The sequence below is a fragment of the Mauremys mutica genome, chromosome 1 (genome assembly GCF_020497125.1).
Source record: "Mauremys mutica isolate MM-2020 ecotype Southern chromosome 1, ASM2049712v1, whole genome shotgun sequence".
Classification (NCBI taxonomy): Eukaryota; Metazoa; Chordata; order Testudines; family Geoemydidae; genus Mauremys; species Mauremys mutica.
The window spans coordinates 98567328-98584805 of record NC_059072.1 but is presented as its reverse complement, the minus strand read 5'-3'; the positions used below and the strand labels follow the sequence as shown (position 1 = coordinate 98584805).

The window sequence follows — 17478 nt, the reverse complement described above, 5'->3', positions numbered from 1 at the left end:
CAATGCAGGTGGAGCAGCATGGGCTTCAGCCTGGGCTGTACAAGCCTGCCCACAAACTGGGTATGATCTCGCATTGCTAGCCTGCACGGGGATCCACGCTGCCATGTCTTCACTGCTATTTTGAGAGTTGTGCTAACTCGATTAAAGCTAGCATGGGTATGTCGTGCTGCAGTGCTGTATGCTGAGCTGCAATCATGCTTCCAATTACGGTGTAGACATACCCTCTATGCTATATAAACCTTCAGATATTTCAGGATATAAGTCCCGCTAAGTTTCTCTGCATTCTAACATCCTATTTTCACAGTAATAGATGGTCGCCTCCCGTCCACTTTGCTATATTTCAGCAGAAAGGTCATTGTAGTGTGGTATTTCAATCTTGCTTGTTTTTATTTAGGTTTAAAGCGCTGCTATCTAGCAAACCCTCAGCTGAGAACACTTGTATTGAGATCAGCTATGTGAAGTACCCCATATTTCAGGTAAAGTCTGTGCACACATGGCATCCGAATGGAATGTGTGACATCAACAATTGTATGTACCCTGCACAAATCAATGCAATTACATTTAGTAAATGAGTCATATTATACCTTAGAGTAGTGGTTTCAGAAGCAAAGCCCTCAACTCCGTTTTATATAGTAACCTGCATTATAGTGCTGATTTATAGTCAAAAAACGTGAATGACTAGATTTAACTATGTACATTTCACTTCTATAGTCTTTGAAGACGGAGCAGGGCATTTCAGTGGAACACTTGCATATACTTTTTTTTTTTTTGCGGGGGGGGGGGGGGCGGGTGTCCTCATGTTTGATATTCCTGCATTTGCACACACAAGCTTGGAGGATGTAGAGGCCTTTCTTTTCCTAGCAATATTTGTTTACTCACATTTTGTAATTCCTTCTGTGAAAATGTAGAGCCAAACTTATCTGTCTCGCCTATTGGGCTAGATGCAGTGTATTCAAGAACTTGCATGCCTAAGAAAAGCTTATTTTAACCAGAGCAATTAAGTTCTATTTACTGATTGTTAGAGCTGCAGATATTTTTCAGTGTCACTTACAGCTGCCTGCAATAACATTTAAACTTAATCTCAGTTTCCTGAGAAGAAATATTATTTGGCCCATGTTACAATGCAAAACCCCAGCACAAATCTTCTCACCAACCATGCTTGCCGACAGAAGTGTGTGAAGAAGGGGGTGTGGTTTCCCAGAAAGGGAAGGAATCAGGGAACAGACACTATATGTGGCATGATCTCCTGAATAAATGGTGTAAAAATGGTATCAGAAAATGAATGAACCAGGATCAACTTGTCCTGTGAGCTACCTCTTTGGACAGTTACAGCACTGTGGCTAATAGGGATTGGGAGAGAAGCCATGCTACCCGTGAAGAGAAGCCTAGAACTGTGCAGAGACAGAGGAGATGTCCATGTATGGCCTGACACCTGCAGGTTTTTGACCGGTTTGACTGACAAATCCGTAGCCCTGCACATTGTTTGGTAGCCTCACGCCTTCTCCCACCATACCATTCTCATGATGCAAAGTTAAAAATGCTGCTCATGAGTGGCTTTTCCAAAGCGGTTTATTTTTCAAAGTAACCCCTTCCCTTTCATGTGTTTTACTCAAGCGGGAATGATATGGTTCTGTGAGCCTCACCATGTTACACTAATGACAATGACCACTGAAGCAAAGGGAGGCAAGATAGTGAAAGGCAGTAACATAGACTAACTCCTCACTTAACGTTGTAGTTATGTTCCTGAAAAATGCAACTTTAAGCGAAACGATGTTGTGAATCCTATTTCCCCATAAGAATTAATGTAAATGGGCGGGGTTAGGTTGCAGGGAAATTTTTTTCACCAGACAAAAGACATTTTATACAGAGACACACACACACACACACGCAGTATAAGTTTTAAACAAACAATTTAATACTATACACAGCAATGATGATTGTAAAGGTTGGTTGAGGTGGTGAAGTCAGAGGATGGAAGAAGGAAGAATATTTCCCAGGGAATGCCTTACTGCTAAATGATAAACTAGCTGATCCCTCAAGAGTTAACACATTATTGTTAATGTAGCCTCACACTCTACAAGGCAGCACAAATAGAGGGAGGGGAGACAGCATGGCAGACAGAGACACACCATGTGTGTGACAGAGAGAGAGAGATGCGCATTGCCCCTTTAAGTAAGCTGACCCCATTCTAAGTACATTGCCTTTTTAAGTAGATCAGCAAGTTGAGACAGCAGCTGCTGCCAACAAGCTCCCTCCGTCCTGAACTCTGTCGTGTCCCCCCCCCGCTCTATAGAGATGGGGTAAGTGGGGGGGCAGGAGCAGGGGGGAGGGAGACACGCTGACATTAGTCTCCCTCTTCCCCCCATCCCCCGCACAGCAAGCAGGAGGCTCCCCCAGGAGCAGCTCCATGGCAGAGGGCAGGAACAGCACATGGCAGTGGGGGGAGGGACAGCTGAACTGCTGGCAACTGAAAGCCTGCTGGGCATTTGCGGCACAGGGAACATGGGGGAGTGGGGAGCTGGTAGGGGGTCTGCCAGTCCACCCTGGTTCCAAGCCCCCACCAGCTAGCTGCAACGGGCTGCACTTTCTGCAAGCAGTGGACAAAACAGGCGGCTGCCAAACACTGTTATAAGGGAGCATTGCGCAATTTAAACGAGCATGTCTCTAATTGATCAGCAACATAACAACAAAACAACATTAACTGGGATGACTGTAAGTGAGGAGTTACTGTATGTAGTGAACATTTGTTGTCTGGGATTACTTTTCATAAGCAAACAGTCTCTTTGTTTTGTTTCAGCTGGTTATGCAGTATCTTTATTATGGCGGTGCAGAATCACTCCTGATTAAGAATAATGAAATAATGGAGGTAAGAAGTATTTTACTTCATTCCAATGGGAGTTACTATAAGTGATCTCTCCAGTGTTCACATAGCTGCACATGGAAATGGTCTCCATCAAGTGTTGGCAAACAGCAAAGAACTCTTCACCAGGTCGTTTAGTTTTCCCCATGTCTACAGTGGCATCTGTCTGCACTTTTTGAGGAAAGGAATGAAAACCTGCTTTCATTTCTTCTTCCAGTCACAGACTGTCTCTCCACCACTTCTTCCTGCTTCCCTGAGTTCATAGTTGATCCTCACTGAGGTGCCACCACTGTGAATACCCAGCTTGCAGCCTCCACCCCCAATTCCAGTTACTGTAAACAAAAGTAGGTTTTATTGGACATAGGACAGAAAAGAGAGAGAAAAATCCCAAAGCAAAAGATAATTTGAATTAAACATCTGGCCAGACACTCTGAGAAACTCTTCTAGTAGAGCAAAAAGCTTGTGTTACAAAATATGGAAATATTCCCCTCACCATGGTACAACAGCCTCATTCCCTTAGTCTTAATAGGATGTCTCTTGCCGCTAAATCAGTCTATTCCCCTTTCCAAGATGTGTCTTTGGGGTTGTTAGCTAGGAGTCAGATGTCCAGAAAATTAGAATAATCTCATGTGTAGTTCCTCATTCAGGAAGATATGAAAGCATATGCCTAACTTGAAGCATGTGAGTAGTTCCACTGAAGTAAAAGTTCAGCTTCAAGTAGCCATATGCTTAACTGTGTTGCTGAACTGGACATTAAACTGCCTCCTGAGATGGAGGGAAGGGGAATCCTTTTTTATCCGAAAAGCTTATCCTCCTGTCCAAGGAGTCCAGTTACACTTTGTCATCTTCCCCCTCATCCTCGCCCCAGCCAAATGTGCATAACCTGTATGGATTTTAAGTGGTCTCCTTCCAATATCCTGTGCATTGTTATTATCAACCATTGTTCAACCTAGTGGCTCCCAATAAAACACAAGTAAAGGCATGTTTGGGCTACTTCCTCGCCAGTCTGAGCTGGAAGCGTTCATATCCACAGCATTCAGGTTATATCCAGTAAAACTAATATGGGACACTAAATATTAAAATCACTGATGTTTATACAGCTGGTAAAAATCATAGTGCACAGATTATATAGAATCTGCCAATATGTTATTGTGCAGTGTGAGACACCCAAGCAAGGGTGAGTTTTTTGACAGAGATAGCGCTACCAGAAACTGGCAGCAATTGGGTATGATTGGCCAATGAGAGTCTATTTTGGTGGGTATCGTAACCCTTATAATAATCCTGCTGAGGAAGTTTTAGAGGGGGAGTATTTGTATAAGTAGACAAAACTGGAATTAGTCTTCTCCAGTTCGGTGGTGTAGTTTTAACTAAGCTCACTTGAATTAACTTCCTTTCTCTTACTAAAACCAGCTGTTATTTTTCAAATTCATTCCCACAACTTTGCAAAGAGGCCTATAAACCCTAACCCTTCCTGCGAAAAGTCTTCTCAAGCTAGATAGGACAACAGCTTTACAGATCTAGATCTATACACATAATCAACTAGGTAACACCCCATACCCGCCTTGTAAAGACTATGCAGCTGCCTAAGAGAAGGCTCCTAATCCCTCAGGATTCCCTTTGTTTCCTGTGGTTTAAGAGCCCTTGTAGACCACAGGTCTGACTCCTTGAGCCACGGTGGCAGCTGGAGCCCGGATACGGCCCTAGTTTTCTAAAATTATATTTAGCAACTTGCTTTATTATAAATGTGGTAACAAGAAGCACAGGAAATACTGAAATCTTTGCTGCAATTCATAATTGGGGCCAGCTGGCTGCTGTCACATCAGCATTGCAGATTTTCCAGATTTGGGATTTATTTAGGGGATTAGAATACAGCTGGAGGTGAGTGGATGGACAGGGCCAGAACAACTTTCTAACAGTTTCTTTCCCAACGGCCCTGGTTTGCAGTGTGAGGGCGCTGTTGGGTTCCACTGAGCAGCACTTCGTTGGGTATTCCCAGTGATAAGTGCTATGTAAATAAATTCCTAAAGATAGACAGAGCTCCCAGCTCAACCTGATATATGTGTATTGATAAGAGCAAACTGCGTAGTGCTGAAGAACCCCTGCTTACCTTCTAAGCAAGAGAGGAAAGCCAATGGGATCACATTTGGAAGGAGAAAAAGTGGAGCAGAGCTCTTTCACCAGCCAGACAGCAAGGAAAAGAGGCAACAGGTGAAATCCTGACCCCATAAAAGTCAGTGGCAAAACTCTTGTGGACTTCTGTGGAACCAGGATTTCACCCAGCAGAGCTTGTTGTCTCCCACCAGCCAGAAGAGGGATTGAGTGGAGCTCCGCCTGCACTACCCTCTTCCACCAGCTGAGATAAGAGGTTTGAACCTACTTGGCTTTGTAGATTTTAAAGCCAGAAGGGACTATTCCAATTGTCTAAACTGACCACCTGCATAACACCTGCCATAGGTTTTCACCCTCTAATTCCTTCATCAAGCCCATAACTTCTGTTTGTGCTATTGCAAAAAGCAGGGTTGAACCCTGGCTATTTGTTTCTAACGTGTAGCTGTGCAGATTCTTCCATTCAGAGTCACATTTTTTGAAGGGCTGTATGCTCTCATGGTTATGCTGCTTCCTCGGTAGTGCCCAGAGATCAGGGGAACTTATACACTTGTGTCCCCACACCCCAAACATGGCAGCATCTGGATCTGAATGTTCTGTTTTCCACTCATCACTTACCAACAACTGCTCATCATAGTTTGAGTTATGTTATTTCCCTTTGTAACACTGAAAAGGGTAAAATCAGCAAAAGAACTTTCTTATTATGGCAGTTAAATGACTGATAAATTAAATTAAACTTAATTATAAGTCTGTGTATAAATGTAATAAAATAGCAAGGAAATGATACTGTTTAATACTGTTCTGTTCAGCACTTCTAACACTTTTTTTTCTCTTCTGTTTAGCTTCTCTCTGCTGCTAAATTTTTCCAGCTTGAAGCTTTGCAACGACACTGTGAGATCATCTGTGCAAAAAGTATAAACACAGAAAATTGTGTGGATATTTATAATCATGCCAAGGTAAAACAACTGTATGTGTGTGCATGCATGTCTGTCTACACCCCGAGTGTGTGAAGTTCATATGTATCACATGCTTGTGCAATTTGTCACAAATCTGTGACCTCATCATCTGTCCCAATAGGCCATCTCTTTGGGACTTACTGTAAGATTCCATACTCCTAAACTAGTAATGGCCAACCTGAGCCTGAGAAGGAGCCAGAATTTACCAATGTACATTGCCAAAGATCCACAGTGATACGTCAGCAGCCCCCATGTCAGCTCCCCCGCTCCCAGCACCTCCCGGCCACGGCAGCCCCGCCGATCAGCAGCTCCCCCGCACCTCCCAATAAGCTGTTCTGTGGTGTGCAGGAGGCTCTGGGTGGGGGAGGGGAAGGAGTGAGGGCACAGCAGGGGAGGGGCTGGGAAGGGGTGGAGTGGGGGCAGGGCTTGTGGCAGAGCCAAGGGTTGAGCTGTGAGCACCTCCCAGCACATTGGAAAGTTGGCGCCTGTAGCTCCAGCCCTGGAGTCGGTGCCTATGCAAGGAGCCGCATATTAACTTCTGAGGAGTCTCATGTGGGTCCGGAGCCACAGGTTGGCCACCCCTGCCCTAAGCCATTTCAAACAGTTACCTTTAAAAAAAAGTAAACTTGCCTTCCTTCCTCTGGCAAATGGGGATATTCCCACTAACATTACCCTCACTGGAGGTTCAGGATGAGTGATACTCGGCCTTAGTATCTGACAGTTTTTCTGTATCTAAAAATGGCACATTGTCAAAGTCTAATGTCTTACAACCCTGCAGGGATAGTAATGAGACTTTTATACCATTGGAGAGGGGAAATGCCCAGCTTCCCAATGGAATCCTGTATTCCATAGTCCTCCCAGTGGTCCTGAATTATAGGACATTAAAGCATGACATTTTTAGACTTAGAAAAACTACTTTAGGTCATTTAGACTTAGAAAAACAACTTAGGCCATTTATTTTTTACTCTCCTTTTGTGTATTTTATAGTGGAACTCACATTAACTAAGGCTTGGCAGGTGGAGGGATACAAAAATAGTCCCAATAAAAATATGTTAACAAGCATTCCTAAAATTATTTTTCTTGCGATGTGGCATGTACAACAAATCTAATGGTGTGGTATGACCTGGGGATTTGATCAGCACTCATTTGAGGTGATCCACAGGCCATTCCCAACTCCTGCTGATCAAATCTTCATTTCTCACAATCATGTATTCCCTATATATACTGCTATGCACTGGTGTGCATAGGTATGCCATCAGCTTTTGAAATAGGAAAACATTTCATTCCTGAAAATGAGTTATATATGAAGTGTATCTAGAGGCCTCTCTTTTATGATAGAAACAAATGAAGGAACAGAAGCATCCTCCACTTTGAAAGGCACCTGATTTATTTCCCAGCTTGTGAGACAACTTCTGGATTTAGCAGGGGTTTTTAATCCTAGATAAAAAGAATCATTTCAATTTTGATTTCAGCTCTTGGGCCTTTTCTTCTAAAGTGAGATAAGCTACACTGGATTTTTTTTGTCTTTCTAGGCCCCAATTCAGCAGTGCTCTTAAGCATGTGAGTGACCCCATTGAAGGCAAGGTTAGGCACATGCTGAATCTGGGCCCTAGTTCACTTCTGTGGGCCAGATCCAGCAAGTGCTCAATGCATGGAGCTGTCACTGAATTCTGGTAGTGGAAGGTGTATCTACATGGCAGACTTGTGAGACCAAGGAACTTCTCTTCAGACTTGATGATCTGTAAATTGTTAAATTGTTCACATTTCATTCTATTCAATTCTTCTCACCCTACTCAGAATGCAGGTTTTACAAGCAGCCTCCATTTCTTGTCTTCTGCTGGCATACAGTGTCCCCATATCACAGTGCATTAGTTAACTCTGTGGCATGGGCAGGGGAGGCTCTATGTATTTTGCCGCCCCAAGCACAGCAGTCAGGCAGCTTTCGGCGGCGTGCCTGTGTGAGGTCCCCGGTCCCGCGGATTCAGTGGCATGCCTGCGGGAGGTCCGCCGGTCCCGCGCCTTCGGTGTACCCGCCGCTGAATTGCCTCCGAAGCCACGGAACTGGCGGACCTCCCACAGGCATGCCACCGAAGGCAGCCTGACTGCTGCCTTCATGGCGACCGGCAGGCCAACCCCCGCAGCTTGCCGCCCCAGGCATGCACTTGGTGTGCTGGTGCCTGGAGCCGCCCCTGGGCATGAGATAGTATTATATTCTGGATATTCAGTTCATTTAGATGGTTGCTGAAGACTTTCCATTCCTGTAATTGTAAAGGACCCTAGGAAGAAATGGATATTTGATTAGCGTAGCTTTAAAGTTTTCATTTTTACTCAAGGTTCTCTTTACTGTGTGTTCTCTCCAGAGAAAAGCTATGTGATTTGGCAAATTGCATTGGTGACACTGGTTGATTAGTTTCTACAAGGTACCAGTCATGCTTTCCATGCAGACCCCAAACTTCTAGTGAGGTCAATAGGAGTTTTGAGAGTACACATAATAATACTCAGCACTTCCCCAAGATATGGCTGGGGATCAGATGAACAATAAGAAAGAAAAGAAAAATATATTATTTCCTCACTGCAATGTACTGCATATTGAAATAGTGAGTAAAGAGAATGGAAGGAGGAGTAAAGAAGAATGGAGTGAAATCTTAAGAGAACAATATAAATCCACCAAAGAAAATTAATCCAGTCTCTGATCCAGATCCTCAGATGGTGTAAATTAACACAGCTCCCTGACTTCAATGGAGCTACTTCAGTTTACACCAGCTGAGCATCAGACCTTCCAAATCCAAAATAACGCTCTCCTTTAGAAAGCTCCTAACCTGCCCTGAATTGTCCCATTTTTTGTAGTCAACATTTGTGTCATCCACAGATTATGTTAATATAGTGGTGGGCCTGTACTATGGACTCTACTTTTTAGACTCTGCAAACAGAGTAAAGATCCCAAGGCTAAAGATAGGAAAAGCCAGCTACAGTTCTGGGTTGCATAGGCCTCCATCCACTAGCAAGTCCAAAGCTTTCCATTTGTTCTCAGAGCTCAGGCACACCAGGAGTTTGCCCAGGCTGGTGGATCCATGGAGCACTTTTCTGTATACTTTGCAGAACACACTCAGGGCCTAGTCCTTGACTGGAATGTTCAAGGCTACTACTTGCATGAACTCAGTGAGCAAATGGCCTGATCCTACTTCTTATGAGACAACTGCTACTTCCTGTGCTCTAGTGGATCACTTAGCGCTTGCTTACTCGCAAACAAGATGGGATACATTGAGTGTGAAGGAATGTAGTGGTCCCAAAACCAACATACTTCACATGCTGTACACATAGCCACCATTTTCCAACTGGAGCTCTTTCACCCCAGCCAAGAGTACATGTCTTTATGTAGTTATTTCTGATGGTGGTGCTGGTCAGGTGTATCATGCTTGACAGGAATGTTGAGAGACAGTGTTGATAGACCTGGCCTCTAGTAGATCTCCCCAAATCTACTGGTTTTGGTGGTGGAAACTATGGGGCCAAATCCTGGCCCCAGTGAGATCCATGACAAAAATCCCATTGATTTGTATGGGGCCTGAATTTCATCCTTGGAATTTTGCCTCCAGGGTGACCTTAATTTATTGACGTAGTCTTAAGTCTGGAATTTGTCATTTGAAGCAAACAACGTGACACATCACTTGTCACACACACATATGTGGGTGTCAGTGTTCCCATCTGAAAAACGTAGCTTGTATAGTTTGTGTGCAGTTTGTAATCTTTACTTCTCATGAACAGTATTTATTGACCCATACCTATCAGAGTGGTTACCTTTCTTTAATCCCCACTTTTTGTAGTTTCTCGGAGTCACAGAACTATCCTCCTATTGTGAAGGCTACTTTCTAAAAAATATGATGGTCCTCATTGAAAATGAAGCTTTCAAACAGCTGTTGTATGACAAGAATGGAGACACGTCTGGTCAGAATGTACTACAAGACTTACAGAGGACGTTGGCGACACGGATTCAGTCAATTCATTTGTCGTCTTCAAAGGGCTCCGTTGTATAAAGTTCAGGAAGGAGATTGCGCTCAGAAAAGACACTGCGAGTTCAGGCTCCTGTTGCAGTTGCTTAAATGAACATACAAAATTCTACTTCACATTGGAATATATATATATTTTTTTTGTTGGCCAAAGGTGCTGCTTTTAGGCTGCAGCCTCACTTAGATGAGGGAATGCTGTACATATGGCTCCTACCCATTTTTGAGAAACAATGATATAGCATTATTCTGTGAATTACTGTTATGTTCGATTCTGAATGCAAAAGTGTGGTCTTGGAGCTAATGCCAACAAAAAACCGGAACTCACCAATGAACAGCAGAAGCCTCTGCCTGAACAAAGATGCCATGGACCACTTAAACTGACAAATGGGTTATTTAAGGTTATTTTGCTCCACCAAGTTATACATTTAAGAACTGTACTGTACCTATCCCAGAGTCCATTCTATTGTGCATTTAAGAAACGTAAGATTTGTTAGTTGCTGTTTCATAAGGGTCAACTGTGTTAGAGAGTTGGTAAGACTGTTAAAAATGAGGAAATATACTGGCAAATTTTTAGGGGTGGGAACTTTTTAAAATTGTTCATAACAAATGGGGTGGCCTTGTAGTTTAAAATCTATTTCTTAAGCTTAAAAATTCATTTTTGACAGAGTTGTGTTTGCGAATCTATGTAACATGTTTTGTTTTTTAAAGGCACACTGTGTAAATACTGTATACATATGAGCAGGTTTTGCTTGTATTCTTTCCTAAGGTGGTATAATCTTGCCTAAACGGTTATGGTTACACCAAAGAGGTACATTACCAAGACAATATCTAACACAGTAGTTGGGGAATAAAAATCTGCATGCTAATTGTGATTTGGGTTAAAAACAATAACAAACTCAACATGCATTTGCATGGTAACTGTACCTGTGAAATGTTATGTTTGTGCTTTGTTTTGCCAAGACTGCTTGTCAAACTCCATTTGTGAAATTAGCACATTTACTTTTCTTTCTTGGTGCAAATGGTAGTGAGATGATTCCCACAGAGACTTGTTGGAAGATGCTGATTTCCGTTTGTTACATGGAAGAGTTAATATCAGCCTTTAGTCTAGTAAAATGTCAATATTTCGCTACTGGCCAGAGATTGTGACTAAGTTAGACTTTTTTAAATTGTTATTAAATATGTACTATAGAATAATTTCTTACTGTATCCTCAGAATGTATAGGTTATCTACAATGGAGATGTTCAATGTCAGGGCTCAATTTATTTTGCAGCATACTGTTAGCAAGAGAGATCTGTTAAGTGCCACAATTTTCCGGACATCTTGTACTTGATGATACCTTTCATGAATCGGTTGATTTAAAACATAGGGAAGACCTCAGTAAAGAGTAGGAGAAAGGCGCTACCTTTTCAGTGGCAAAATTACATGTATTTCTTTTCTAGCATGCTTTTTGAAACTGTGCCCGGTTCACAGATTTTTAGAAGCTTTAATTTGACAGTGCATGGTAACTTCTTGGTCTTTTGTTAGAGTATTTATGTCCAGTGCTATTTCCTGTTTATAGCTTTTGGAATGCTCAGAAAACACAGTCTTTGCATTAGTTATCAACATGATAGGAAACTGTTTTATTGTTCTGATCTGTAAATCCTCCCGTATGCTTGATCATTTTAAAGCCTATACAGTATCTGCAACAAATTACAAAATTGTCTAAACTACCATTAATGTCTCAGAGACACAGCATGTCAGCCTAACAATGACTTATCAGACTATTTGTTTCTGCATATGATATGCCATATAAGATGTTGTCTAGAACATTTAGCTACTGGCGACTTACTTTTCTGTGAATGTTGCAATGCTAGAGAAGCAAGAACCTGATAAATGCAATCGGAACTCTTGGGGGTGCTTATATTATAGTTTGGTGTGCTTCCTCACTCATTGAAACCCATTTTTCCATATTGGTAACAATCTGCATAATAAAAACAAATCTCACCCAGCAGCTTAATGTTAACTTCTCTAAATATAAAATTATAATGCTCCAGATTTTTATCAAGTAGGCCAAATTCTACCCTCAGGTACACACACAGCTCCCACTAAAGCCATCAGGCATTGCAGACATGTATCCACAAGCAGAATTTTTCTCTGTGGGAAGTAAAAGCACAGGTATAAATTCAGCTAGGCAATCTGGTGTCTTAACAGGATGATAACCACTGCTTATGTAGCAATGACTTCAGGGCATACATTAATAGTGGTCCAGGGCATTGGTAATGGGATATAGAGCCCTATATCTCTGGGTTACTCATTGAATGTTGATGTAGACTGATGTCACCAGCACAGAAATCCACCACAGTAGGTGTAACTTTCTTTGGCAGTGTCAGCAAAAAAAATAATCAAAGACTGGGTGGGGAAGGGAGATTTCTCTCCTGTCTCACGCTGAGAACTGGCTCTCTAGGTTAGGACTGAGACGCATAGGACGGGCTGTGGTAAGCATGAAGTGTCACTGACGTTGTAGTATTTGTTCTGCTGCTAAACAGAGGACTTCACTTGCTCTATCTCTAGTACATCTTTCATGTAGGAATTTGCCCCATTATCCTTAATTGCCAGTTGGATGCTGCCCTGTGCCCACGTGGTGGCTGGATTTCAGTGATGCTGTGGTCTCTAAATCATGAAGCACCTGAGAGTCTTCAGAATGAACGGTGCTACATAAAAGTAAAATCATTCATCTTATCAGAGAGCCCAAGCTAAGTAGGGTCAAGGCTGGCCAGACCTCCAATAAAACATATGCTTCAGAAGGCAGTGTTGGTGGGTCAGAAGGTGGCTTTTCCCCTCTGAGTCCCTGGACCAATGCCCTAGCCTGGTGTTTGGGATCACTGTGCTATGGGTGGTGACATCTTTCAGATGAGTCATAAAGCTGAGGTCCTGACCCCTTGTGGTCATTAAAGAACTGATGGCACATTACACAAGAGTAGGTTAGAGCTGTCAACCTCAGGGTCTTGGCCAAACTCCAATTTAGTATTTATATTGTGCCTACCAAAATTCCTCTTGTGTATTTCAAGTAGGTATGTTATTCACTTCCTGTCCTAAATGTCTGTGTACCGTTGCAGTGTGCTGTTGTAAGCACCTGCCTTTCACCCTAGCATTTGCTTGTATGTTAGTGGTAGATGAAGAAATTTGTGTGTGAGAGAGAATTATGCATATAATAAATAAGTCAAACTCCCACCCTACCTTGCATGGGTGCAACTACACAACGAAGTATGATACTTTTCTAGTGCTCTTTTCAGCACCATGTGGAGGGCCTGGCTAATGTGTCTCCTAGTACTTTACGGCCCCAAGGTGATGTGGTCAGGACCCAGGCACCCCTCCATACTGTGTCCTGCATCACACAATAGAGAGGGCTGGATCCTGCTCATTTTAGAGCAGCATTATGGTGTTCTGAAAAGAGTTCCCTCAGCCTCTTTGCACTAATGAGATGGCTACTGGACTATCCTTCAGTCCAGCTCATCTGCAAGTCTTCCCCTTGTAATACCACCTGCACAGAATGAGTCTACTCAGAGCAAGATTTTGAATCTGTAAAGCATTTTAAGACCCTCTGGGACAAAAGATGCTTTATAAAATCAGATATTCTGTATCTGAACAGTTCATGTTCTGCGTCTTCTGTTTTTTACATGTGGAATGTTTTTGGTTTTTTTATTTGTGTGTGTGTGAGAGAGAGAGAGATGGACAGTAAATAAATTTACTGTATATCTTATGAGATGTGAAATCATGTCTGTAATGATATCTCTTGTTAATGTCAGTCAACCTTCCCTGAAGCTAAGGGTTCAGCAATATGCATTAGTGAACTGAATAGCTAAACCTCCAGTGCCACTTGCCCCAAAGGGCTTACCTTTGCACATAGGTTAGCATTTTTTAATGTTTGATATAAGATCATTGAAAGTAATTTAGATGAGGGGGAAATGGGCATTCTAGAAAAAAAATCAATTCAAAGTATAGTGTGGGGCCATTCATTAAACAAACCAAAAGGCCTTGGTGCAACACCCGTTGAAGTCCAGTAGATAGGGCCCCATTTTTTAGCTCTTATTCAGACGTTAAACAATTTGCCATGAATCTGCTACATGTGAATCTGAAATGTAGATCATGTTGAACTTAAGCAGAAAAGCAAAATGCATGTATGTAATGGGGTACCAGCGTCTATGTGCTTAAGTAGGGAAAGATACTTCTCCATCTCTGAAGACCTGGCATGTTCTTATGTTTACTTCAGAAAATAACAGATGAAAGAATCCCAACGCCAATGCTTTGGTGACACAGAAGAGCTGACACTGTAAATGAGACACGCTTGCTTGCTTCCTTCATCTTTGTCCAAGTCTATCAGTTACCTCTTTCAGATTTCAGTAAAGGTTATATTTATAAAGTTATTAGGGAAAAATGAAAACCAGAGAGAAAGCCATGATGGAAAAAATTCTTTCCGAGAATAAAACAGAACTGTAGCATGAAGACTTCAGATTACAAAATCTGCAGCAAACCCTTCCTGCAGAAAAAGACAGTTTTTCGCTTTCATCTTGTAAAACTAATGATGGTTTGATTACTTGTTGGAGCTTTATCAGTATTAGTATTATTTCTGTATCTAGCACAGGAAGCTCTCAGATGCCATCTCTCAATGAGGTTTCTATGGAAAAGGTTTCTTTATTGGGAAACAAAAATCACACAACCAGATAATACTATCCAGAGCACAAGGAGGTGATGTCCTACTTTAGGCAATCATCATTTAAGAACTGGCTTTCGGGTTTATATAAGTGTTCTAGTTATTTTAAAATGAACAATATATCTGGAACATTTGTTTGCCCTTCTCATTGTCCATTTAAGCTTGTACAAACTGCACAATAGTAAAAGCCACTGCACAGAAAATTGGGGAATTATGGATGATTTAAAAGATTAAGCAATAGTTTAGCTCAATGGGTACAATTTTTGAAAGGGTGATTTAGGAGCTGAAGGCCCTTTTTCAAAAGAGACTTAGGAGTCTACATCTTATTGAAAGTCATTAGGACTTAAGCACTTTTGAAAAATCTTCCCCAATATCAAAACTGTTCAGATGTTAATGTTATGGAGCAAGCTGTCTACACTCAGGAAATTAAAAGTTAAGGAGAATAATCTACTTTTAACTCATGCTGTATTTAATATGAGATACCAGCCTTAATTTTAAATGTAGCAGCTTTTGTCTAACTGTCACAACCTAAATTCTGCTTTAACACATTTTTATTTCATTTCCTTGTTTTCTTTTTTTTTAAGTTTAAAAAGAAAGGTTTTCTTTCCGCCTAATGTATTCAGTCTGCTGGATCTTTACATGTTCAATCATATAATGAGATCCTTAGCACATTATAAATGCTAAAATGTCTTAGGAAAATTTCTGAAAACATGTTCACTGAGTGCACCTTAGAATATTTTAACCCCCAATCTCTGATGTTAAGTCTTTTAAAATCTCCAGTGAGATTAGGATTCATGGCTTGCCAAATATCATTTTGTAAATCCAGTGTTAACATTGTACAAATACAAACCAGCATTTGAAACCAGCAAGGATTTTTTTTCTTTAATCTGGTTAGCCAGATCTTCTTTTCAAGTGTAAAATAATTTGCTTTTAGTTTGAGACTATGTATGCAAAGCTTCTGAGTGAATTGGTATAACCAAGTTAAGAAATGGGGGAAACTGGGTTTAGAGAGAAATTTAACTGCAGTAGTGCAAAAGGTACACTTACTTTAGGGCCTGAGCTCACTCGCACTCACAGCAATGGGAATCTTCCATTGACTTCAGTGGGAGTTGGATCAGGCCTATAATATTTAAAAGTGTGCTAAAGCAGTGTGTCTTAGCCTTTTTGATACCAAGGACCAGCTTGCTGCCTTCCTAAACTGTGTCAGGGAGATCCCAGGGACTGGCACTGGCCCATGGACTTGTCGTTGAGAAACACTGTACTAAAGGGTATACTCTCCCCTCTCCCCATATGCAGAACTGTGGTTGGTATCAATGAGAGGCTCCCATAAGAACTGAAGGGAGAATATGCCCTGAAGGCCCAATCCTATCGGCCTTGTGCATATTGGCCCTAATTCAGCAAAGGCACTTAATTACGCATGTGCTTAATGTGTGTGACTTTAAGCATCCCTTTCCAGCAAAATACTTAAGCATGTGCTTAAGATCTATTGGTTTTAATGGTACTTAAGCATGTGTTTAAAATTAAAGTTAAGCACATACTTCAGCAACATTTTTAACAGAGATGGGATTACTCATGTACTTAAGTGTTCTGGTGATTCAGGCCCTTCAAACTTCCAGTGATTTTGCTGGAAGCATCACACATTTACAGGCTGCAGAATCAGGCTCAAGTGTGAGTGTGAAGCATTTTTATGAATTGGACCTGCCTGAGAAAACAACGGCAATTTTAATTTCAGGAGAGTGACATTCCATGAACATCCGTTTAGCTGGTAGGGTTAATATGTAATATTTACTATAATTACATTTCACCTTTTTTTAAAACTCTCTTTGAGGTAGCACCTGAGTCCAGCAAGTATGAAATAATGCCAAAGGACTTCAAATACTTGCCCATATCACCAAACCTTGCTAACTTGCCCAAACAGAAGTAGTCCCATCAAAATTATGGAGAGCAAGATTTAGCCCGTGGACTGTACAAATTTACTGATGTGTGAACACAAGTCCCAATTCAGTTCAGTAAGACTGATGACTTCCTGGGAAAAAAAACATCCTGCCAGTTCACCCTGGTTGTAAATGAACTGAAGTCAAAGGAGTTATAGCAGAAATGAATTTAGCTCGCTGGGTGCAGTCCAGTATGTAAGCAAAACTCCCAGTGAAGTCAATAGGTTTTTTCGTTTGAAGGGACTGCATAATTGGGGCCACATAATGAACTATATTTATCAGCCAGGCAGACCATTCTTGTGTAAATGCTGTTGGTAACTTTGTGTGAAGGCCAAACAAAGCAAAACAAAATCAAACTTCATGGGAACACACCAGAGAATAATAAACTTGCACCTTGATAGGATAGTTTTATTAGTGTATATTATATGTAAATGTCAAACCACAGAATACATGTCGTTCACTGTACGTATCTGGCAGGGCCGCCCAGAGGATTCCGGGGGCCCGGGGTCTTCGGCAGCGGGGGGCCCTTCCGTTCCTGGACCCGCCGCCGAAGTGCCCCGAAGACCCGCGGTGGGGCCCCCCCCGCCGCCGAATTACCGCCGAAGTGGGACCCGCCGCCGAAGCGCAGCCCGGTCTTCGGCGGTAATTCGGCGGAGGGGGGCCCCGCCGCGGGTCTTCGGGGCACTTCGGCGGCGGGTCCCGGAACGGAAGGGCCCCCCGCCGCCGAATTACCGCCGAAGACCGGGCTGAACTTCGGCGGCGGGTCCCGCTCCGTCTTTGGCGGTAATTCGCCAGCGGGGGGTCCTTCCGCCCCGGAGCGGAAGGACCCCCCGCCGGCGAAGACCAGGAGCGGCAGAAGCTCCTGCGCCCGGCCGCACAAGAGTTTGCCGGGCACCCCGGAGCGAGTGAGGGACCCCGCTCCAGGGG

The 17478-nt window shown here is 42.4% G+C and overlaps 1 protein-coding gene across 2 annotated transcripts in view; it reads left to right on the top strand.

The window, feature by feature from the left end:
- BTBD11 (BTB domain containing 11) overlaps positions 1–17042 on the top strand; it is a 286082-nt gene extending 269040 nt beyond the window's left edge. For both annotated transcript variants that reach the window (XM_044991926.1, XM_044991934.1), the window contains exons 14-17: positions 395–476; positions 2798–2866; positions 5809–5922; positions 9744–17042. In XM_044991926.1, the coding sequence (XP_044847861.1) occupies positions 395–476; positions 2798–2866; positions 5809–5922; positions 9744–9953 (475 nt within the window). In that variant the 3' untranslated portion in view covers positions 9954–17042. The remainder of the gene's footprint in view (positions 1–394; positions 477–2797; positions 2867–5808; positions 5923–9743) is intronic.
- Positions 17043–17478: the final 436 nt, after the last annotated feature.